Source organism: Chelonia mydas, chromosome 9, assembly GCF_015237465.2.
Source record: "Chelonia mydas isolate rCheMyd1 chromosome 9, rCheMyd1.pri.v2, whole genome shotgun sequence".
NCBI classification, from domain to species: domain Eukaryota; kingdom Metazoa; phylum Chordata; order Testudines; family Cheloniidae; genus Chelonia; species Chelonia mydas.
In genome coordinates, this window is record NC_057855.1 from 75,742,236 (window position 1) to 75,766,487 (window position 24,252).

Genomic DNA, 24,252 nt, shown 5'->3' on the forward strand with positions numbered 1-24,252 from the left:
TGTTGGTGAAATAACTTTATTTAGTGTGATAGACGGCTGTGGTCAGACAGTCGCTATTCATATTAATAGTCACACTTACTTGGCTAACAGCTAGGAGACAGCAGGGCCAGAGACACACACTCACTATTATGCACATTCATAGGGAAGGCAGTGGAAAGTGAACTATTTTATTTCACTAGGTTTTCCCTCCCGATTACTTATTCTCCCCCTCCTACACCCCTCCCCCCCCAAAAAAAGAAAGTCCAGTGACTCGAGAGACCAATACAACACAGTGGCAGGGTATGTCTGCCTGTAAGGAGGGGAGAGCGGAACCTGTTCTACTGCAGACACAGACACACTGACAGAACATCAGCAATTCCCACACAACAGGGAGTATATACATAGTATGGGCCAGGGCTTCACCCTGGGGGTGGGTTCTAAACGACTCAGACTAGGCCATTGAGAGCTTTAGGTAGGAAAAAGGGAACACTCCAGAATAGGAAGGAGAAACAAAGAACAAAAACATCCCAGCTTCTCCCTGCAGGTCAACTCACATGGAGAGGAAGGGACAATGCTGACCACATACCAAATGTATCTACCTTAACCAGTAGCAGGGTGCTCCAGGGCCATTAAGTAAACACAACCAGAAAAGCCAGCCCTGGCATCATGAGTTGGGTGCTCCCAAAAGGGAAATCCCAGCTATCAGGGTTCAAGTTAGTTAATCCAGGTAAGAGTGACAGTTCATTCCTCTTCCTGGATAGGACCACAAGGTTCACACAAAGAGTACATAACTGAAGTGGTGACCAACCAGGCATTATACCAGAGGAAATAGAATTTATGCTGATGCACGCCGCCTAAGCCCCTGTTCTAATGCACTGTCTCTACCCTTTCTTTAGGATGTACCCTGACACCACTACACAGACCAGGTGGTCAAATGGATGGTCTAACAGGACTTCTCCATCTCTTCCTTGTACTTTCCCCTCAGCGAATGGACAAGTCTGATCACAGCAGGGTTGTGGGTGGGCACAGAGGCAAAAATTACTTTTTAAAAAAATCCCCTTTAAAACTATCATAAGAGTCACTAGGAGATGTTCCCTCAACCCAAGCTAATGGAACAGAAGCAGCCACAAAAAAGCAACATTTCCCTTTATTTAATCCCATCTTCCCCTCCTATGAAGGTGGGAACAAAGCCATCCTACTGCTTGTCCCAATGTTGGGAATGTTATGACCTAGCATCTTCCCCACATACAGGGCTGTGGAGGTTCTCCGGCAAAGGCAGCTGCAAGGTTGAGGGTAGCCATGTTCTATTTCATAGGCAACACACTAGATAGTTAAAAGAGTAAAACTGCTGTCACCCAGATTCAACCTAGTGGAATACGAGATGCTCAGCTGCCCTTCCACCACATCGGTTGAAGCTGCTGGCACTGGACTGAGCCACTTCTGCAGTGCAAGCCCCATTTCTGCGTAACTAGTAACTGTATCTTATGTCTGGCTAGCAGACAGTAGACTGTGCATGTTCCACAAGAAAAAGGAGATTCCCAGTATATCTGCAGGTGAAGAGAACCAGAATGGGACCCGGGATACCCAGTCCTAATACTGACATCCTAGGGATAAATTCTAGATTTCATCTGCAGCCTACAGATAGAGCCCAGGTCATCAACAGGTGAAGTCAGGCAGGCTCCCCCACAGAGACTGAATGCTGCAGCAAGTCTGTATACCCTCCTCCCCTGCAGTTGACATCATTCCCCAGGGCAAAGAATCCAACTGAAGCCAGTGATCCTGGGGAATTCTACCCACCACAGGACAAAGGGAGCAAACAAGATCAGTGGCTTGTGCTAGAGCAGATTGGGAGTAGAATGTCCAGGGCTCAGCTCTCACACCGATGTGGGAAGTGAGGAGGGCTGGGAAGCTCCTTCTCCCAAACCTCAAAAGAGAAGACTCAGGAATTGGCTAAGACCAACCACAGGAGGGAAGGACTGGGAGGCCTGTACTGTGCACCCTCTCAAGGAAGCCAGACATGGAGAACAGATCACCCCCAACTCTCAAAACAGACAAGGCCAAATCAAATTGTGACTAGTTTTAAAGGAGAAGCCGCTGAAGGGGAAAAAATAAAAAAAGGAAGTGGGGTGTGGGAGAGAAAACATTACTGGAGTGGAAGGAAAACTGGTTAAGATGCAAGGCAATTAGGGAGGTGGAGAAACAACCCCCAGCTTTATTTCCCTAACATGGCAGCTTTTTTGTTGCATTCACAGGAAAATACACCTGTGCAGATAGGCCCAAGGTGTGGGATGGAGTAAAGGGCATCATGGTGCCAAAGTGCAACAACTAAAAGAGGACATAACATTCATTCTGCACTCAGGGCTCATACCATGCAATAGGAGGGGCAGCCAGGGCTGTTCCCCACCAGCTAACAGGGAGCTCGCTCACTTAGTAGATTGATTAGTTGTTTCTTCAGTTCACAAAAAGTAGGTTTGCCTAGCCAATGAGAAGTGATGCTCTTCAGTGAGACTGGCCAATCAGGGAAAGTGTTGCTATACAACGGGCACTTTAGCAGGAACAGCCGCTCTCCGTTACTGGCTGCTCAGGAGGTTTCTCTAGCTTGATGTCAATCACTGTAGAAGACAAGTTAAGGAAGCCACCTGGCCAGGGTCATGGGCAAAGCATCACAATACAACTCAAGTCCAGTAGAGCACACAGGACAAAGCACAGACCTTATCTAACCCAGGAGTAAAACTGGGGTTTCCACAGTTAAGAACCAGGTAACAAGTACAGCCACCTAGGTGGCTTGGTACATAGGCATCAATGCCAGGAACTATGAGGTTTGTTTGTTGAAGCAGACATCTCCAGAACCAACAGCTGGCTGAAGGCATTGGTAGAGAGCTGCTGCCTTTGTGAAGGTTGAGGCTAGGAAGAAGTACTGAAGTGACAGCTATAGATTTGGCATCTGACAACAAAAGCTGCTGTGATAACACAGTTGAACCAGCATGCACTGACCAGTACAGGACCTACTCTCCTTGACAGAAGCCAGCACTTGGACTACAACATATTAGCAACTACCTGGAGCTTTAAACTAGTGTGACCTGCGATTTGGGGCATTTTTACTATAAATCTGAACTGATCTTTCTCCATAAATAGCCCATGGCAAACCACTAGCCCCACAAAGCATGCTTCTCAAGAACAACTGACTGTCTCCACCCCATGCTATATTACCAGTGTGTGCACATATGGAGTCACCAGTTGCTGTTAGAGCATTAACTGGATACATGGGCAAGTAATGTATTTCTATGGACCGTTGCTTTGGCAGAGGCTATGTTCCTGCCCTTCAGTCTGAGACAGTCATTTAGGAGCTCAGTTTGATGGGTTCTAGCTAAGCCCCACTTGGCAGTTCTCTCTCCTGTAATTCTGAATAGCCTCTCAGTCACCCTTCCGGAGAAGGGAAGATGCATTAACAGAGCATGTACACTGAAAAGCAGGCATGATGCGCAGTGAGGGGACTGGCCTCACTCAGCACTTTGAAGGGGACAAGCCAGTCAGAAGGAGGTCTGTATGGCCCGAGGCATGCAGAATACAGAATCAGAAAAGATTAGATCATACTGAATCATTACAAATCAAAAACACATTTCACACCAAGCCTAAACAGCAAAAGCTCAATACTGGCCCCAGTGGTGCAAGTGGCCAAGACATTTGGCTGCAGATCCTCAGTTTACACATGCAGGTGAGCATTACAATATAAAGGCTACTTATGCTTTATAGTGATGCAACTGAATCGAGGTCCATGGCTGCCCTCAATCTGTCAAGGACAGCAGCCAGACCTGGCAACAAGGAAACCTTGCTAACTCTTGAAATAAGAAAGTGACTGCATAGCAGACAAGGATACTGTCTTCTTTGCTCTTCTCGGGTGTGCTGTCCATCCCAGGTAAGGCAGCAGCCACACGGCGGAAAAGCTGAAAGGCAGCAACCAAAGCAACAGGTGAACGCAGAACTTGTCAAAGAAAGTAAATGATTAAAAACCCAATTTTCTCTCTACAGCTGCTGTTGGAAAGCCAAGGTTTTGCTAAGAGTTATATACACATTTTAGCCAGCACTGCAGTAATTAACACGGTCCTCACAAGAATATCTCTAAGGATTTTATTGAACCCCAGTTCAAACATTTTATCAAGTTTAGTAAGCTACTGAACATCTACAAAGCACACCTCTGGTGCAGGATTTTGCTTCAGCTTTTTTATTTCTTTAAATGTACCAGACCATTGCTCCACAAAATGCCAGGATGTTAAGAGCCAGCTGGCTAATAATTCCATCCTCCACTCAACTGGGAAGCATGTCAGAGGCACCAATTTACCATTCCAACCCCACTGCTTCTGTGCATAGCTATTATTGATTTTGTTACTGGACAGTGCTATCCACCACTAAACTGATCTAGTTTGTTCCAGAATGAGCTCAGGATTCTAGGGACACGGTGTTTGACATGGTGTTTAAAAGTCTACCCTTAAGTTAAAAGAAAGCCAAGCTCTGAGGCAGTGAGCCAGGAGTAGAGGGTTGACTTGAGAGTGCTGCACATTAGCCTTTAGGGACAGACTCTTTTCTATCTATCCATGTTCTTCCTTCCCTACCTTAGACAAATCATGAACAGTGCCTCAGGTGCAGCATGGTAATTGTGCCCAGGACACACAAAGCTGGACTTACCTTGCAGCACTAGAGAATGACAGAAATTCATGCATTACAAATTCTGCTAGGCAAATAAAGCAATGCTATCAAGTAGATTTGGCCCAGAATTTTACACTAATGCAGAGTAATCTAGTTAAAGAGTAAAATGAAGTTAGTTTGAGAAGTCCCCAAACCCAAGTGTGAGGTTTTCTGCCAAACCTGTTGCCCTGCAGCATGTTGTGACTAGTGCAAATCAGAGATGAAGAATGTCCTGACAGCAATGATGTTGGGTGTACTTCAAAGTAAATGTGGAACAAGGTTTAATTCTGTCCCAGCAGAAACCACCACCTGGGAAAGGAAATTCCACAGGACACTAATTTAGCTGTGATTTGAAGAGAACACAGGTGCTTTGGTTCCAAAGCTCTGACATACTTTAGCATATCAGTATATGCAACAAGTATTGTTGGTGTCACAGTCTGGGAACAGGGTACGTCAGCTGCTGACAGGATCCCTTAGCATTCTACCTGAATGAGCCACCCTTGGCTTGGCAAGAGAGGGAGCCTCCTCTATTTAAAGGACACACTGATTGCCTAAAGGGAAGAATTTCAGAGGCTGGGAATATGGAGGCAGAGGGTAAAGTGGGAAATGAAGATTTGATGCAGCACAAAACCCATAAAGCAGCTCATCTCCCTAATCACAGTGAAGTGGAAAAAGTGCAGAATTTGCATCCTGAGGGCACAGTGCTGCTCTACCTGTTTCACATTGTATCCAGTCTTCGCACTTGTCTCAATAAACATCACATTCAGCTCTTTGGCTCTCTGCTCACCTTCTTCCGTAGTGATTTGCCTGGACAGACAGATGCAAACAGGAAAGAAAGAGCAAGAGAAGGAAGAACAGACAGGAGAGAGAAGGCATGAGTTACAGACTTCTGTGACTGAAACACTCTTCAGTAAGGGTTTTAATAGTAGAGCATTGTCCAAGAAGGGAGACTGTAGGGCTTCTGAGCCTTTACGCCCCTCCCTCCCTTTACCTTCTTATGCTCCAGCTAAGAAGGGACCAACCCAAATGAGTAGCTGAGGGAATATGTAGATTATAATAACCAATAAGGATGAGTCTGCACCGGTGAGTTTCATGTAACAACACACGTAAGTCTCATTCATAGCCTTCTTGTGGGGGAAGGAAGGAACCTCTTCAGCTGTACCTAATGCAACAGAATCAGTGTGCAGCCATGCAAAAAGCAAGTCCCCCAAGTCAACAGAAGGAAACTCCGTAAGGTGATAGGAAGGTCTCAAAAAGGCTCCAGCAGGAGGTGAAATTCAACAGCAAGTACTGAGCTGCTGCTTGGAAGCGAAGCACCTGCAAGAGCATCCCTGACCAATGCCCTGTACATACCTGTTTCATATTATATCCTGCTTTAGCACTGGTTTCAATATACATCACATTCAGTTCTTGGGCCTTTCTCTCGCCCTCCTCTATAGAAACCTGTCTACAGCAATGAGAACAAATCACAAAACAAAAGAAAACTAGACAGAAATGGTAGTAGAAATTAAAAGAAAACCACAAAGGAACTAGCCAGCAACTGAAACAACATTAGCATGGAAAGAAAACATACAGGCTACACAAAATAAAATGACAAATTAAATAAATAGCTCAACTCTTCAAACATGTTTGATACTACAGCTTAGAGGACAGTACCTGGTTCTTCCCAAAGGGCTAACAGTTTCCTGAGGACTTTATCAAGACACAGAATTCATGGCCAGGCTCAGACTGACACTGGGGCTTTGTTTAGTTTAGAGGTGCAGTATTTTAACTAACCAACATGATCTGTACACCTAAAACTCTAGACACGACAAGGCAGGTTCTTGCTTTGACCAGAGTTTCAGGTGTTAGATCACATTAGCTTGCTCATAAGCAAAGCATCTGATACCACCGAGATTACCCCACGGGGTGGGAATATCTAATGCCACATGCACTCCAACTACAGGTATACTGCAAGCATGGCAAAGTCTCTGGCTTTTTTGTTAGGGCTGGTACAAATGATGAGCTGGCATACGCAGGGTGCCCTACATGTCTGTCCCATCTGTCATCCTGGGGAGGATGACTGATAAGGTTCCTATTGTGTCTTTTTCCAGCACTGGAAAATGACAAGAGTGGCAGATTTCACAAGCTTATTAAAAATTAGAAAGCCCAAAATCTAAGAGCCAGATGACTGATGTTATTCTGGGAACCCAGGAAGGACATAAAGTACTAATTGCTCAGGTCATAGCGTTACTGTGGATAGAGCATGGTTCTCATGTTTTATCTAGTCACTTTCCCTGGCTGATCCAAAGTGAGGCAGCTTGGAATCCTTGTCTGTCAGATTTCTCAGTCCAGAGCATTTGGTGTGTGTTAATTACAACCTAGTTTAAGTTGTTCCTGGGTGGGAAGAGTTTTCACCGTTCCTGTAACGTATGGTAGTAAGGCATCATTTATGGTGGCATCCACTGAAGCTGGGACTCTGCAGAGTAACCTTGGTAGAAAGGAGCTTTGAAATCAGAACTATCGGAGAGCAACAGGGGAATGAATTAGAGTTGCTGGCATGAAGTAAACATGACAATGGCTTAGTTCAGTTAACATAGAGCATCTGTCAGTAGCCCAAGTACTAAGATGGCATAGTGAGTAGGAGCCTAGCCTCTGTGATTAACTCACTGCTAGATGGTTTAACAGAACTGTATATGCTCTTCCCAGTGGGGCTAGAAAGCTGAACACAGCAGCAAGGCATGTTCTCCATAGTGAAGGGGAAGTGGTAAGGGTAGACAAGGGCCAAGGAGAAAATGAGATTCATGGCAGCAATATGCACTTGCAAGGTTGAGTATCATGTCACATGAGCACTGTGTAACACCAACACAACGGGGGAAGCAGAGAATGCAAGCGCTAAACTCTAAAGTGATTTTTATACTTCATGGAAATGGTAAAATAAAAAGCAGATTTAAAAGTTCTAAAGTATTAAAAATACCCCTTTAACAGAGTTGTACAGTCAGACATCTTGTTGAACCTTACATCAAAGCAGAGGAAATTAAACAGCCAACTGAAGGGGTTTGGCTGAATGTTTACAATTTTTCTAGCTTGGCTACCATACCAGTGAAAGAATTATATTTGACAAAGCATTTCTGTTTAAATTCCTCTTACGGCTTGAACCTCACCCAGCAAACAGAAGTATCTTGTGTGCAGCCTGGAGTGAATGGCTTTAGTTTGGCAAGACTACATTTGGCTGTGAGAGTTCCAAGTGTTTACCCCAGTTCAGCAACTTAGATTTTTACTGTACACAAATAACGCAAATAGGTTAACTAGAAGCAAATTTTCCATGGACCAGAACTCCGTAAAGTTAGTGCTTTTGACATAGCTGAAGGTAACTGTTTTGAAATTAGTAGTTAAAAAAATACTGCGCAGTCTAATTTTTCCCTCACTAACAATGTGCCGAGGTGCCTAGCACTTGATATACATGAGCAAACGTGCTTAAGAGGTTATCCATCATGAAATAAAGGCACAGCCGCTATTTGTATCTACCGTATTTCTATTGTTCCATCACAAGGGTAGTTATGTGACATTTGAATCTCAGTGCACTTTGTCCTTCATAGAAAGTAAATTTCAATTAATGCCATAAGCTTGAATTCAACATTAAGGATAAGAATCTGAAGTTAAGAGATTAAAGAATGCAAGCCTCTGGTCCCCTAGGATGCTAACTACCCTGCTACACGTTTTGAAGTGATACCGTCACATTTAAAATATTTTTCAAAAACTGAACTGCTTTCTTTAACATACTAGTAGTGTTTTATATTAGTAAACCTGACTGAGTTTGAAGAGTCAAGCTTACTTTTTACCCGTCTCATTTTGGACAGTTGAGAGTGGCCAGATTCACTTTTGTTAATTGTGAGTTTGTTTCATTTGCTGGTTCGAAACACTGCACTGCTGTGCTACTGCAGGGAATTCTGTTTTGTAGGAAACCCTCTCTGTTGATCTCAGATTTTGTAAAATCTGTTTTCCACACACCTACATCTGATACCAAAGACGACTTGACAGGGCCTCTTACATTTGCCATGCACAAAGACCCACTTAATGTTGCTGTGGGAACCAGAATTTCCTGACTTTTGCAAAGTTACTTTTTCAGTCTTATCTTCCGTGTTTTGTACCAAACAGTGTGGAGCAGGTGCTTGGTTTTGGTAGGCTGGGAAGCGTTTTCAGTTGACTTTGTTCTAACCATGATTATTTGTACAGTCTAACAAGACCAAGCACCTTGGGCATTCTATTACATATGTTATGGAACAAACAGCAAGGACAGTGGGAATCTCACTCATCACGGGCTACTTAAGCCCCAAAGGGCCATTGTAGTCTGGGCTTAAGAACAGTTAGTGGTCCCCTTAAAAAGTATACCACCACTTGCTATCAAACTGGCAAGGTCACCAATTCCCCTCCATTACCTCTTGTCTGCCAGGTCAGTTTTATTCCCCACCAACATGATGATGACATCACTTCCTCTCTCTGTTCGCACATCATCAATCCATTTGGAGGTTTGCTGGAACGAGTTCAGATCTGTGTGAAGAGGGGAAGATTGAGCACGTTAACTAGAGGCTCTTTCAAACAGGGGGATAATGAAACACTTCCAAAAACTACCTTTGTCTTTACCCCTATGCTTTGCCAATTCCCCCAGCACTGCATAGATGACATCCTTAGATTGCTTCTTGTCCACCCAGAAGGGAAGAGACAGTTATGTTTCTAATGTTATCTTTCTGTAATAACTCGTGACTGTACACTTACTAGCCCCTCTCTCAAGCGTAGCATTTCAAACACGAGACATCAAAGCACCACTCACTTGTAATGTCATAGACTACCACAGCAATGGTGGAGTCGCGGATGTAGCTGGGAATGAGGCTGCGGAACCGCTCCTGGCCTGCTGTGTCCCAAAGCTGTAGCCGAACCTGCTGGTACCAGGCCAGGGAGAGCAGAGAGAGCAGAGAGAGAAAGAAGAAAGGAGGAAACTGTCCTTTAGAGAAAAGGCTATTTGCCAGAACTAACTGTTTACAGGTCTCAGTCTGGGAACTGGACACCTGCCTTGCTGACCAGCCCCCTGAACACGCAAAGAGCAGTGAACCCAGCTGTTCTATTTCAGGCTGTAAGAAGGCCTACTTTAATTACCCCTTCTGTGTGCCGGGGAGTCCCATGAAGTTCACACCCTCCCGCTCCCCATACCAATGAGCTCTACCTTGAGGCTATTGCCATTCCAACCAAAAAGGACACCACTGGCACCCTCCAACACTATTTAACATTGTGAAAGGTGGCCAGTAAGTAACCTACCATGTTGGCCATTCCCTCCAAGGGAGGAGCATGCGCTGCCTCCCCAACACACCTAGTCTAGAGAGCTAGAATCTCAGATCTGTGCCCCTTGTGCAATTCTCAGATTTATACTCAATGCAAAGACATGGGACAACTTCTTCAGGAGACAACATAGTGAAATAGCATCTACATTCTCCTCAGCATCAAGCATCCAAAAGAGGGTAATGGGGATTTTCATGTAAGCTTAGGTCAAGAGGTTTCAGGAAGAAAAAGAGCACACGCAGCAAGCCCCAGCTCACAAACTGCATTCAGTGCTCCCTTGCAGGAAAACATGAAAGGCAGAAACATGCACCAGTTACTTGGTAAGAAGAGGGCAGTTTGGTCTCTAGCACAGCAGCCATATTAGTCCAGTCAGACTATCTAAGCATGAAAGGGACTACAGGATACACCACAATTTAAAAATGTTATTTCTCCTTCCCCCACTCACTCCACCCTCACATCCACAGGAGGTTCTTGGGACGTCAGAAAGAAGCAACAGTGATTATGCCTGCCTGAAAGTGTCCTACCTACATGAAGTGTCAGGGCTCAAAAAAGGCCCCTAGATACCACAACGGTGAGTGAACAGATGCTTAATAAAATATATCAAGTAGTTTCACCTCAAATTCCCCCTCCCCAAAATGCTACCAACTGTAATCCTGTTAGCCGCGCTGCTCAGCTGAACAGTCTGATGGGGTGAGAAAAGCCTGCTACTGACATTCCCAGTGATCCAACATGTTTAGTGTGAGCTGGAGGAAGCCCCAGAAAGGACCCAGTAGGAGTATCTGAGCAGGCTCGATGTGTTCACAAATGCTCATTACTCAGTTTGGAACAATGGCCCTTTTATGCCTGAAAGATGATGTTAGTTGAGTGAACTTGCAAGTGCCCAACACTAGCTACAAGATGAACGTGGCAGTTTTTATGAAGGAAGGAAGGGCAGACTGCCAAATTCTGTTTAGGAAGAGACTTGTTCTTGGAGATGCTTTGGCAGACCACACCTCTCCAAACCCCCATGGTACTAGCACTAGAATCCACTCCATTGCCCTATGGCTTCAAGAGAGATGGGGTCTAACTTTAAGTGTTCACGTCCTTGGTGCCCTCCCCTCTCCTATAAAGGGTATTGCTTTGTGCTAGCGTCCCCCAGTGCCAGAGGAAATCCAGGACAGTGAATCCCAGCCACTAGGCTACACTGTAAATGAGCCCTCAAGATTCAGGTTTGACTTGTACCCTAGGCCCATTCCTTAGCTTCATGATGCACCTCCATGGTGGTCTGCACATCACTGCTGCTGCCCACCTCCAATTCACCCAGACAGGCTCTAAACAAGATGGAGTTTAAGCTGCTCCGAACTCCAGCTTTGTGATCATAAGCATAGCCATAGGATAAACCACTGAATCAAAGGTGGTGGGCATTGGATGGTACAGTCAAGATCTCATTCTAGTAAAGGAATACTGTTGCTTGAACAACACGGGGAACCACTGAACTAACAAGCAGTTTGTGTTTGAACAAGCATAAAAATTCACCAACACTGAGCCATGGTCTGACACACACAAAGGTTTTTGAGACGGTTTCAGAAGCAACACAACCCTGAGATGATGGGATAAGGGGTGTGTGTGGTGGGGTGGGGAGGGTCGGGGGGGGGAGGAGACAAAGAAAAACAATTTTTAACTGCGATACCTTATTAGCCTCCAGTGGCTCCCAGAAGTCAAAAAACTGATGCTCAGCCAATCTCTGGGGAGTAGTACCACCACAAAACCCTAAGCAGTGCTGCACAAGGGTTGTGCTGTAGAGAGAGAAACCCCTTCCCTACTCTGGAAGGAGGAGAGGTCCTCATCCAGATATTTCTCTCGTAGCCTTTGGTATGCACAAGTTGGCTGGTCTCCTTACAGTACAAGGTAACAGACTTCAGAAGGAGCACCACACTGTTATGGAGGAAATGGACCTGCTTGATTGCACAAGAGCCCCAAACCCAGTAGTGCCTCACTTACACAGGAACGTGAGTGGCAGCCATGTATCTAGAAGGTGTTACTGAGAGGTTCAAGCACTCATTCTGGATTGATCCTGCTCTGCCAGCTTGTCTCAGCAGGCACCCAAGTATGTTGTATGGGGTGCCACAGCTTTGCTGATCTGCTAGACTGTTTTGACTTATTGAAGCTGTTTGGAGAAGCTGAAGTTGCTGTGGAGACAGACTGCATATATGTACATTTTTTTTTTTTTAGTGTGTGTACGGAGAATAAGGGAAACAATCGTAACATCCTTCCTATCCCCAACTCTCACCATTTCATTTGTGGCCGGGGCTGTGTAAGGACAATCTTTTACTCCAAGTCCAAACAGAACTGCAAGCCTCCCATAGCCTGCTGTAGTACAGGCTGAATGGCATGTTATGCCCCTTGCAATATCCAACCCTGGAAGGAGCAGGGACGGAGAGATGTCATCACAGACTGGCAGAGTGCACATCCTTTCTCTCAAACTCCAACCTCAGCTAGAGGTGTTCCCAATGTATATCCGAGCACGTCTATGTCTATGTGCAGAAGGCAGACTTGTCCTCATTTTCAACCTCAAATTCCTGCATGGTGCCCTATGGCACATTACATGTGTATGTTCTGCCACCCCAGAGGTCCTTCCCCAAAGGAAGTCTCAGACAATCATTCCCAAAGTGGAGTAAGCTTAGAAATTACAGAGACCTCAACTGCTTGTCCCCACTACAAATCACTGGGGAAAATTCAAACAGAAAAGTGATCTTACTTGTTAAACATTTATGTACTCAGCACAGTGCAAGACAAAAGTAAAGGTAGTCCCCACCCATAAATCCTTCGGATTTAGAATATTGTATCCTAAGCTGCAGATTTAAGGGAACCTGCAAAGGAAAAACTGTTGGGGCAGTGTTTTTTATTTTACTTAGGTCTGGTCTATACCATATAGCTATACTGGTATAACCCTCCATGTGGGCACTTCTTCAGATATAAATTACTTTTTGATTTCCCAAGTGATAAACTAAACCAAGAAAAGGAACTCTTAATAATGGAATAAGTGTCTACCCCAGGGGTTATACTAGTACAACTATCAATTTAAATTCACCCCTTAGCTTACACCTCCCATAGAGACAAGACCATTTTAATTTAGAGAAAGTTTGATTGATGGGTGTTTTCCCTTCAAAGTTGTTTATTCTTTAGAAATGCCAGGAATATTAAGTCTTGCCTTTCCCTTTTTGTTAGAGGGCTCTTTGGACAGCCCAGACATGCATTGTGCAGTTTTTTAAGTTGGTGTTATGCAGTTTCACACAGTTTGAAAATAAAAAAAGTTACTCCCCCAACTCAGGTTTCACTTCTTTGGTATCTTTGTCAAATTCCTTCTAGTGCTCTACTTGTCCAGAGAAAACCTAAAGTTCTAGTGTTAAAACAAGTACATAAAAGTGTCCGAAAAACCCTTAAGGCCTTTTTTAATAACAGAGGGATATAAAAAGGCATAAATCCAATTCACACACGTACTCACCCTTTGTAGGTCATCTTTAAGGTTTGAGATTTGAGTAAATAGAAATCAATGATTTCCCAATTCCCTAAGCAGCCTTGACAGAATTACATTTGGAAGTGGGAAAGAAGAGACTTCGGCTACCTCATTCAGAGGCAGCAGATCCATCCACAGAACACCTGCAGGCCTCTAGCTGCAAGCCTAGCCCACCCCAAATGGAAAGGAGCCCCTTCCAAAAACAGAGCTGTCTCCTCCACTTAGTGGGCACCTGTTAACAGCAAGGCCCCTGCAGGAGCTCAGGCTCAGTACCTACTTGTAATGTCAAAGACAACGACAGCTGCAGCAGAGTCACGGATGTAGCTGGGAATGAGGCTGCGGAACCTCTCCTGGCCGGCTGTGTCCCACAGCTGCAGCCTGATCTGGGAAATGGAAAAATGTGGGGGGAGAGAAAGGGGAAGAGCAGGAAAAACGGAAACAAAATAAAACCAAAACCCAAGTGAAATAAAAAGAAAACTATTTTGCAAGGCAAAAAATAACACAAAAACATTCAAAGGAAAGTTAAAATGGAACAAAAATGCAGTGCAGGAGAATGAAGAGTGATGAAGGTACCTCTCCATCCCTTCCATGCAATGGCTGCAAACAACATGGCAGAACCATCACTTAGCCTCCACCTCCACACCAACCTGCTGACCTGTGAGAGAGACCCTATTTCGGTGGAAAACCAAAACATCCCTCATAAAATCACCTCTAACATCCACCAGAGATGGATTATGACTGTGTACCTATATCACTGCATCCTGGCAGTCAGACAGGACAGGGCTATCCACAATGCTTGCTACCTACATATGGCTGTATGCAGTCACACCTAATACATAAGGACTAAATCATCCTGGAGCCTCTTGTAGATTAGCTCATTATGAAGCCAAGAGGGTCTTTGTTTAATCTCATTATAAGGTGTAAAGCACAAAAGGCAGGATAATGCCTGAGGCCCAGCCACCTTCAACTGAGGTGTTTGCTCTCCTGATATAGTGTTATCAAACACCCTCCAAACTGGCCTACCATCACTCATGCTCAGAACAGAGGATCCCACAGTGGAAAGAGGGAATACATACAACAGGAGACACTGGAAGCCATTACATGGGAGCCTAAAAAGCAGGACTACCTGCAAGCCCTCTGTGCTCACTCAGTAAATTATCTTGGGATGGTGTGAAATCTAACAGTTGACATTGCTGCCATAAACTAGGCTCTTCCTTACCTCTTGATGAAGGTTATGCCATGTGGGACCAGTTTTCACAAGCCCTAAAGAAATCTACAAAAACCTACCTATCACACTGACTTGGGAGTTGCACTCAGACACTCTGATGGCTGAGGGCAAGCAGAGCTTCAGTACCAGGTCAAATCTCTCCACACCTCAGCAGCCTATTCCTCTCTTCCATTCCAGGATCACACAAGTTAAAGATTCATAGTATGAAGAAGAATGAAGCCCCAAAGCTTTGAACTTGTACTTGAGAATTCAGCCTGTTAGTGAGCAATACTGGGAGGTGAGCGACAAAGTTCCATCCATCCTCCCAGGCTGAGGTTGTAGCTGTGACAGTTATGGGTACTCATTAAGGTAAATGAGATTCCTCAGCACTCCTTTAATTTGGTGTGTCTCATCCACCCAAGAAGCAATGAGTTGTAAGTAGCATGTTTGTGTTCTATCTCCCACAGTCAAAGCCCGTGTGTGTTTTTCTTTGGCAATTTACTTAGGGCTGATTTTGAGAATGAAAAGTACATGCACTAGGGGCTAGAGACAGTTGTTTCTTCTGTTCACGGTACAGGCAACACGGGATGGATTTAGAGTTTGAGCATCTGGAACAAGGATAGCTCTGAAGGGAGGATACATCAAACGCACCAAAATGTGAATTAGGCCAGTGTGCAACCAAGGCCCTATCATGCTTCCATCCAAGCATGGCAGCCAGAGCCTTATCTCAGGCACGGCTGGTGCTAGATTTTACAAGGCCCTGTGAGAAAAGACATGCAGACAACCAGAGAGCAGGTATTTCTGCTCCTGTTTCATCTCTCATTTCACCATCTTTGCCTACATTCAGCAGGTTTTATGGCCTCTGGTGGGCCGCCTACATGACTCAGAAAGCTAACCGTGGAAATAATGCGAGAGGAAGGCAGTTAGGAAATTCATTCTCTGCCACAGTGGACCAGAGAGAGGGATGTTGCTCTGGTTTGAAGATCAGGTGCAGAGGCAGCATGCCAGTGCCACCCAACCAGAAGGGTTAGCATCACATCACTCAGGAGCAGCGACTGTCTCCAAAGGAAGGCCAGTTTCACCTGCTCAGCCAGTGATGAGTACTCATTTGAGATTCAACAGGAAAGGAATAGGAATACCAAAAGGAATAAGAGAGGAATCTAAGGGGTCTCATGTAGCGGACACACTTAACTGTATTGCTTCAGTGAACATTTTCCTTCCTTCACTGACTTTATTCAGATATATATGTTTGTTATCTGAATGTTGTAGGTTAGAATTATGTTACTGACTTATCTAGCCACCTGCCCTGTGAGAATTGACCTTGTTATCCTCAGAAATCTTCAGTAACTTCACAGAGCAGAATCACCTCTGGTCTACTTAGATTCATTCATACTGACAGTCCCAAAGGCAGCATTGCCGCCACTTTTGAGAATGAGCATGTTATGCCTGTGATATAGCAGCAACAAGTACAACACAAAGACAGCCCTTTTCTTCAAGCATATGGATTTGTGAACTTGACACAATTTTGCATAGTGCTTTTTTGACCTTCCACTGAAGCACCAAGTATCGCAAGTATCAGAAACAGGACCAGTGGCTTGAGCCAGTACAACAGGATTCCATGCAAGACAGATTACTAGCCTGACCAGGTCTGGCAATTCCTGTTAAACACTGCCCCGGGAAGGCTGCTGTGGGGTTTGGAGGAATGGCCATTGCATGAAGAACCAGGCAGAAACACTGTGTGCGTGGGCAACTGCGGCTCTTGTGACTGCATTTGCCAGGTTAATTACAGCGTCCCCACTCACCGTGCGGTCTTCTAGATACATTGTCTTTGAGAGGAAATCAATTCCAATGGTTGCCTGAAAAGAAGAAAAAGGTCTCAGTAACCTGCAATTTATCCCCTTATACTGGTTTGTAAAGCATTATATTTATTAGTCTCAAAAATCTTCCAGTTAAGGTTGTTCATGTGCATTTATCGCCTCAATCCGTCCATGAGAGAGTGTCTTACACAGTGACAGGGCAATTTTTTGCAAGATCTTATTGAATTAAGTTTAAGTAGCTTTGGAATCCATTTGTATTACACACGCAAACCTTATCTCTTATTGTAGGACTGCATAACTTCTTTAGGGAGGAGATGTGATGTAAACCCTGGGAAGTGTTCTGAGCATCAAATGACTATTTTAAACAAAGTACCAGATAAGAAGGAACTTTTGGGACAAAATTAAGTGGGTTTCCTAGGAAATGCTAGGGAAGAGGTGAATGCAAATTCCCACCTCCTGATCCAACCTATTGAAGCTATGCCCTGAGGAGAAACCCATTATCTGCAGATTACCTATTCCTGGAATCTGAAGATCAAAGTCCTAAACTACAAATTCATGAGAGTGCTTGTTCTGAGCTAACAGCTGTTATGAACCACAGAAAAAACCCTTGGTGGGGTTTGAAGAACTGATCACCTGCCAGAGCCTTTGTGGGAGCTGAATTCTCTCTGGTAAAGCTTATTGGTGTGTGTAGGTTCTTTTATTGTTTAATATGTTTTCTCTGTAATGCTTTCACCTTAAGAATAAGTGTGCTTGCTTAGAAAGGGCTGTGTGAGAACTCATAATTGCCCACAGTTATGCTGTTTATAGCTTCTGAGAAGAAAGCAAAATGCTCATGCTGACTTGTCTAGGCAGTCTGACCTGCTGGGAAACTCAGTGTAGGCAGGGAACTGTGTAGCCTCTGTAAGGAGGGAGAGTTACACAGGTTCCACATCTTACCTATCTCCACATGGCACTGAGATGTCAGCGCCCACCTATGTGAAACGTCATGCATCTAGCTTCACATAACACAAGAACCAGGAGTCACCCAATGAAATTAATAGACAGCAGGTTTAAAAACAAACATAAGGAAGTACTTCTTCACACAATGCACAGTCAACCTAAGGATCTCATTGCCAAAGGATGTTGTGAAGACCAAAAATATAACTGGGTTCAAAATAGAATTAGATAAGTTCATGGAGGATAGGTCCATCAATGTCTATTAGCCAAGATAGTCAGGGATGTAATCCCAGGCTTATGTAGCTTCTATCACAGTTCTTGAAAGGTCAATTCTTCCCAAACAATGAAGGAATTTGATGTACTTTGATAAAGAAAGCATTTACTGGGCTCCCACTCACCTGATAAGTATTGTCAAAACTGTCATACATAAACCTGGTGATCAGAGATGTCTTCCCGACTGCAGGAGGAGAGAAAAAAAGTTACTTTCAAGTGGCAGAAAAGGAGTAAGAATGCTTCCCACAAAGCACAGTTAATTCAAATGATAAAGTTTCCAAACTCAGTGTTTGTTGCTCTTCTTGCGACAGCCTTCTTTGGTCTGTACGAAACTGTCTATACTACAAAATATTTAGACAAAGAACCCACTCACAACGTGGTTAAAATATAGTGCAGAATAGATCTAACCACGCCACATGATATTTTCAAGGTTGTACTAGTTAATTACTAAGTATACTGTAACCTGGTCCTCAACTTAGTTGTAGCTGAAGTGTGGATGGGATTTAAAAATTATTCATTTTGCTCACCCAAAACAATGCCAAATCTGTATAAATTATTTGTATTGTAATACCTAAGAGCCCCAGTCCCAGACCAGGACACCATTGTATTAGGCTCTGCACAAACAGAACAATGAGATAGATTGTAAACTGTTTGGGGCAGGGACTAACTAAGAGACAAATGGATACAGACAGAGGTAATGTGGAGTACAAAGAAACAGTGTGACAGTATTGGGCAGCATGATAGACAGTGGCTTCAGCACACAAGCAGACCAACCATTTTTTGAAGGTATCACACAAGAGGAATTTTTTAAGAAGGGATTTGAAAGTAGATAATGAGGTAGCTTTGTCGATGTTTATGGGAGCTCCTCACAAGTACGACGGGTAGCACATGAGAAAGCAAGAAGCTGCTTGTTTGAAAATTTAACAAGTGGGCAATGGAGATTGGTATCATAGGCTGATCAGAGGCAGGAGCTGACATCTCAATAGTGAATGAGAGATGATAGGGAGGGTTGGGACAGGCCGTGAAGGGCCTTGAAAATGAAGACAAATAGCTCATGTGTGATGCAACAGAGAAGTGGGAGCCAGTAAAGGGATGCAAAGAGAGGGACGATATGGTCAAAACAATGGGCTAGTAAAGTGAACTAGTGCAGTAATATTTTGAATGGATATGAGTGGGTCAAGTTTGTGTGGAGAATATCTAATAGGGAACTGCAGAAAGTCACAGAAAAACCAAAAATAAATGTTGTGAAATCTCAATGGCTTCAGTGGCAGAATGGTAGGATAACAGAAGGCAAACAAGCTAAGCTCTGCCAGGAAGGTCATCTTTATGGTATCCAGTGGCATGGTTGATCTAAGAAGATGGAAGAAAAACACTGAGCAAACTAAGAGCTCTTACTGGGATTTACCATCAATAAGAAACATGTACCCTTGACAGAAAGAGGTGGGGTAAATTCTGAGCTCAGCTAAGGACCTCTGTGGTCTATAGAACCAGGGAGGGAAGTAAATGCTTGCAATTCTCAAGGCCAGCAAAAAAGATATTGCAGTAATCAAGACGAGAGCCTTGATGAGAGTCTTAGCTGTGTGGATGGATAGGAGAGGCTGTATCTCAGAGATGCTGAGCAGAAACAATCAGTAGAAGCTACAGGTCTGAATCAAAGATGATGCACAGGTGATGGGCCTGCAAGAGACACAGAACAGTAGTGTTGTCCACAGTGATTGAAAAATGAGGTACTGGGGAGAGAAGATCCAGAGTTCTGTTTTAGCTATGTTAAGCTTGAGCTTATGACTAGACAAATACAATGAGAAGTAAGAGAGAGGCTGAGATTTTAGTTTGGACACAGGTCTGGAGAAGAAGATGATCTCCAAGTTGTAATCATAGAGATGGCAACTGAATGTGTTTGCAGAGGAGACAATCTAGAGATGAAAAAGAGGACCAAGAACAGAGTCCAGTGGAACCCCCCACAACTAGCTGAAAGGGGGATGAGGAGAATCCTTTGAAGAACATGCTGAGGGAGCAATGAGAGGTAGGAGGAGAACCAGGAGAAAACAGTCACTGAAGTTAAGGGAGGACAAATTTCAAGAATAGCATGGTCTATGATGTCAAAGGTGGCTGATAGGTCAAGGAGGATGAGGCTGGAGTACTGGTTCAGAATTTTGGCTACGAATAAATAATTAAAGACTTTCACAACAGCAGTTTCAGTAGACTGTAAGGTGAAGAACGCCAGATTGGAAAGCAACTCTAGACAGTGACTGACTGCTCTGTTTACAAAGAGCTTAGAGACAGAAGGAAGAAGGGGTGGTAGCTGCAGAGGCAATTGGGGTCAAGATTTTTTTTAAGATGGGAGGAACTAGATAAAGTATGCCTCTGTTGTGAGGGGAAGAGTCAGAAGCGAGAGAGAGGTTAAGCAGAACTGCAACGGAGGGGATGAGAGTGGGCTATATAAGTTACACTACTATACCACTTATGCTATTTTTTGGCTATTTAATACCAATATGCAACTTGTATCCTATTTACATCACTATGGAGTTTGAGATATCTATGGGAATTACACCTTCTTGTAACAGGTATGAAATCAGACCCTATGTTTCTTCACTTGTATCTACTTTTCTCAGTTGCACCAATGCTTCTGAGCACCCTCTCTTTCCCTTCATAGGAAAAGGGCATAATTTTTTGACAGGAGCTATCAAGTGGTTTCATAACAGGGTCCAAGTTTTAATATGGATCCCTTCCTATCCATTCAGAACTGCTTAACTTATCTGTGGAAACTACAACCATTGCCAACATAGATAGTAACATTAGGAAAACAATGTATTTTTAGCTTTCCTTAAGCACTGTTTAGTAGCTGAATGGAGAAAGAGCCAGCACTAATCGGCTCTCCATTGACAACCAAGCACTCCGCAGACCACCACTGTGAAATTTGCCTTATGGGATCTTAGATTCTCTCATGTACTCCTTTACCACCCCAACGCCGCACACTGCAGTGACCCTCCCTCTACTGCCTTCCCAAGCTGGACCATGCTCCCTCATACAGCTTCTTAACACTGTACTTTCAGCCCTAGTTTATGCTGAAAAACAGCTGCTTAAACACATTTGGGGATAATCATATTCTGCAACTGTGTTCTACAAAGCTGGACAGAAGTCACCATAAGTGCTTTAACCATATTTTGGTGTAGATAGCTACCAAACCAGGGTTAGTTACAGTTTAACAACACTTATGAAATGGTAATTTCTGGCCACACAGATCTGAAACAGCAACATTATAGCACTTGGATCATAATTACACTAGACAGAATTCAATTTTTTTTTAAATAATATTGACTGACAATATCCATGTTTATTTTTAAACATTTTTTCTATTTTTATCTATTTCAGTGTTCACCATTGTGGGAAATTAGGGAGGCGGGGCCACAATCTTTAAATATTTATCCTTGAGTTGAGTTGCAACCCTTCTGTGAGGTAGGGAAGTACTATTATTCTCATTTCACATGAGAACGAGGGAGAGACACTCAATGTCTTCCCAAAGATCATGCAGGAAGCCTGTGGTGGGGCAGGAACTTGAATCATGGTCTCCTGAGCCTCAGGCTAGTACCCTAACCACTGGACCATCCTTCTTCATAAATGTGAGCTTTCAGCAGAGCAACAAGAAAAGCCCTTTCTGACTGTTTGCACCTGGCCATGGTGCTCTCCCAAGCAGTCTAGTGGAAATGCATTAAGATCATGCAATTCTCCCACAAGTGCAGAGAGTGGAATTCCTGAAATCTCTTTACCCTACTCACGAACACCCTCCACAGACAGCTCCCAGAAATTTGGCATTACACTAAACCAGGGGTTCTCAAACTGGGGGTTGTGCCCCTCAGGGGGTCACAGGGTTATTATGTGGGGGTTGCAAGCTGTCAGCCTCTACCCCAAACCCCACTTTGCTTCCAGCATTTATAATGGTGTTAAATGTATTAAAAAGTGTTTTTAATTTATAAGGGGGGTTGCACTCAGAGGCTTGCTGTGTGAAAGGGGGCAATGGAGGAGGGTCACCAGTACAAAAGTTTGAGAACCCCTGCACTAAACCCAGTAGCTTTCAGCCTGTGGAGAGACCAAATTCCCACTAAGAACCTCAATAGTAATCCCAATGCTCTATATGTGCACATATTATTGCAACCTCGCACATGTTATGAACGTTAGCCAGCCAAGACATAAAAGTCTGCTTGCTTATCCTGTAATAAAAAAGTGAGCTTTTTTCAAACTCATCTGCTCAAAAGTGAGTGAGCAGAATTTTGCAAAGCTGGATAATGCCAAAAACAAACACAGTGGGCTTCACTAAACAACTGAACTGGTGGGAGTGAACCACCATTAATATAAAAAGTTCAGTGTGCATACACTGAACCATATTTTGAACCAATGCAGTTTTGTCCCCCATCCACACTAGGCCATTTCTAAAGCCATTTCAGTTGCACTACTCTCTGGGTGTCCACTCCCAGTTCTTGACACAGCTGACAGACACTGTGGATTTGGGGAGATCACAACCAGTGCACTGCAGAAGAGTAAGAGAAGAACTATTTACAACATTCATACTATAACTCCAAACACTTCCATCCACATTGTCACCAAAAAGGCAGAGACCGAACTGTGTCTGGAGCAAAGGATCTGGGGAGGCATATGATGATCTGGCTGGGGCACTTGTGCTTGGTCACCAGGCGTGTTATAAGTGTGCTGACAGGAGCGTGTCATCATCAGAACAGCGAATTTCCGTGGTGCAGATAAGGTCTTATCCCTGGCTAAGGACTGGAGAGCTGAGAGCCTGGCTGGACACCCCACACACCAGCCCAGCTCAGCAATGCTGGGGACACAGCCAGCCATTCCCAGGAACGGTGAGCAGGGCTCAGATCTGTGTCTGGCCTTGCGCGAAGAGCACCAGGATGATGACAGCAGCGCCTTCTCCCCACCCCCGAGAGGCTAGAAATCACGGAGGGGGATGATTGCAGCTCCTGCAGAAACCCACGGGGCCACACCCCGGGCCCCTGATGCAGCCACTGAGTCTTCCACTTGGCCACTCCGCACCCCCACTCCCGGGTCTGCCCCGCCTCAGGCCTCAGCCCCCAGCTCCGGGTGTCCCCCCGCCCGCGGCCCCCGAGGCACGGACTCCACCCTGCCCCCAAATCCCTCCCGCCCCGCCCCCGAGTTTACCCCCGCCCAGGCAGGGAGACCTCTCTCTCCACCCCACCCCCGGCGGCCCCACCCCAGTCACAGAGCGACCCCCCGCCCCCCAGCCATGGCCCCGCCCCGCTCACCGCTCTGCTCGCCCAGGAACACCAGCTTGAACTTGCGCAGCGGGTTCCCGAACTCGCCGCCGCTGCCGGGCGCGGACATGGCGGAGCGGGGAGGCCGAGCCGGAGCCGGGACTGGGGAAAAAGAGACGCTGCCCAACTCCCACCGCTCCGGGATCCACCCACCGCCACCGCTTCGGGCGTCACTTCCGCAGACGCAGAGAGCGAAAACGTCATCCCCCTGCGCCCTGGGCTCATCCCGGCCGGCGCGTGAGCGACGTCTTCACGTACCAGCTTGCCCGTTCCTGTCGTGTGACGTCACCGAATCGTCACGTGGCACGCTGGTGCTGATTTCAAGGCTGGGTGTTTAACAGCCCAACGCAGCCAGTGCCTGAGATGCGATGGGCAAACCCCCTTCCCCGGGGCCAGCCCACAACATTTTGGCATCTGAGGCGGGGCGCTCAAATGGCGCCCCCCATGCCCCCTCGCTTGGGCCAATACTTTGAAAGTCCTTTGTTCCTGTAGAAACCAATGTGGCTGGAACATTGGACTGGAAGAGTTTGCAACAAAAACAGTTTTCAGAGTAACAGCGGTGTTAGTCTGTATTCGCAAAAAGAAAAGGAGTACTTGTGGCACCTTAGAGACTAACCAATTTATTTGAGCATGGTGAGCTACAGAAGTGAGCTGTAGCTCACGAAAGCTCATGCTCAAATAAATTGGTTAGTCTCTAAGGTGCCACAAGTACTCCTTTTAACAAAAACAGTATGCAGCATTCTGGGGTTTTGAGTACATAAGCTATGGCCTCTCCACTTTGTCACCATTGGGGATTTCACGCCAGGAATGTGTTGGATGGAAACTTCTATTTTCATTGTCTTTGGGGAACATGAAGTTTTTCATTTGCTGTGGCCCATGCAGTACAAGGAAGGCCCTCAGGCTACTGCTCAAGTGGGTCCACAGTCCTGGATCATCTAGACTTAAGGAACTAAACTCAGCAGCAGCTGTTTCTTGCACCTCCACCACAGTCTTCTCTGATCTACACTTTTCTTCAGGAATATGCGTGGTTACATCCATTTGTGATGGAGATATGGATGTTGCTGCACTCTGACTAACTGGAAGATCAGGCATCTCCTCAACACTCACATCCTCACTGGGGCCAGAAGGCTCACCATGAACATTTGTGTCTATGTATCTCAGAAGAGCTCCTTCCTGCTTAGATAGAAAAGCTTCCTTTGCTTTCTTTTTTTTCTGAATGCTGCCCGGGGGGCATTTTCTTCTTTCACTCATGACTGC

General features: G+C 45.0%; 1 protein-coding gene and 1 long non-coding RNA gene across 8 annotated transcripts in view; one reads left to right on the forward strand and one right to left on the reverse strand.

Moving 5' to 3' along the window:
* RAB41 (RAB41, member RAS oncogene family) lies at positions 1-23,200 on the reverse strand. 7 transcript variants are annotated; one of them, XM_037908466.2, is made up of 8 exons: positions 22,987-23,200; positions 17,830-17,888; positions 16,481-16,534; positions 9,473-9,578; positions 9,081-9,192; positions 5,376-5,469; positions 3,857-3,923; positions 1-2,591 (listed from the first exon to the last, which is right to left on the reverse strand). In XM_037908466.2, the coding sequence occupies exons 1-8, from the start codon at positions 23,063-23,065 to the stop codon at positions 2,527-2,529; spliced, it is 636 nt and encodes a 211-aa protein (XP_037764394.1). In that variant the 5' UTR covers positions 23,066-23,200; the 3' UTR covers positions 1-2,526. The 7 variants fall into 7 exon arrangements, 6 of the variants coding, with proteins under 6 accessions (XP_037764394.1, XP_037764397.1, XP_037764393.1 ...); XM_037908469.2 differs by lacking the exons at positions 5,376-5,469; positions 9,473-9,578 and adding exons at positions 6,016-6,109; positions 13,749-13,854 and having other exon boundaries at positions 22,987-23,190; XM_037908465.2 differs by lacking the exon at positions 5,376-5,469 and adding an exon at positions 6,016-6,109 and having other exon boundaries at positions 9,473-9,581; positions 22,987-23,188.
* LOC122461606 overlaps positions 5,682-24,252 on the forward strand; it is a 27,718-nt gene continuing 9,147 nt past the window's right edge. The window contains exon 1 of the long non-coding RNA XR_006283611.1: positions 5,682-5,908. This is a non-coding gene — a long non-coding RNA (uncharacterized LOC122461606). The remainder of the gene's footprint in view (positions 5,909-24,252) is intronic.

What these genes read in the sequence shown, in the direction of transcription:
- RAB41 (XM_037908465.2), bottom strand. Translation starts at nt 23,065, where the DNA reads ATGTCCGCGCCCGGCAGCGGCGGCGAGTTCGGGAACCCGCTGCGCAAG. An exon ending in GGTAGTCTATGACATTACAA is followed by an intron (nt 9,193 to 9,472) that starts GTGAGTGGTGCT and finishes CTCTTCACACAG; the next exon opens with ATCTGAACTCGTTCCAGCAA. An exon ending in CGAGAAGAGCAAAGAAGACA is followed by an intron (nt 2,592 to 3,856) that starts GTATCCTTGTCT and finishes TGTCTTCTACAG; the next exon opens with TGATTGACATCAAGCTAGAG.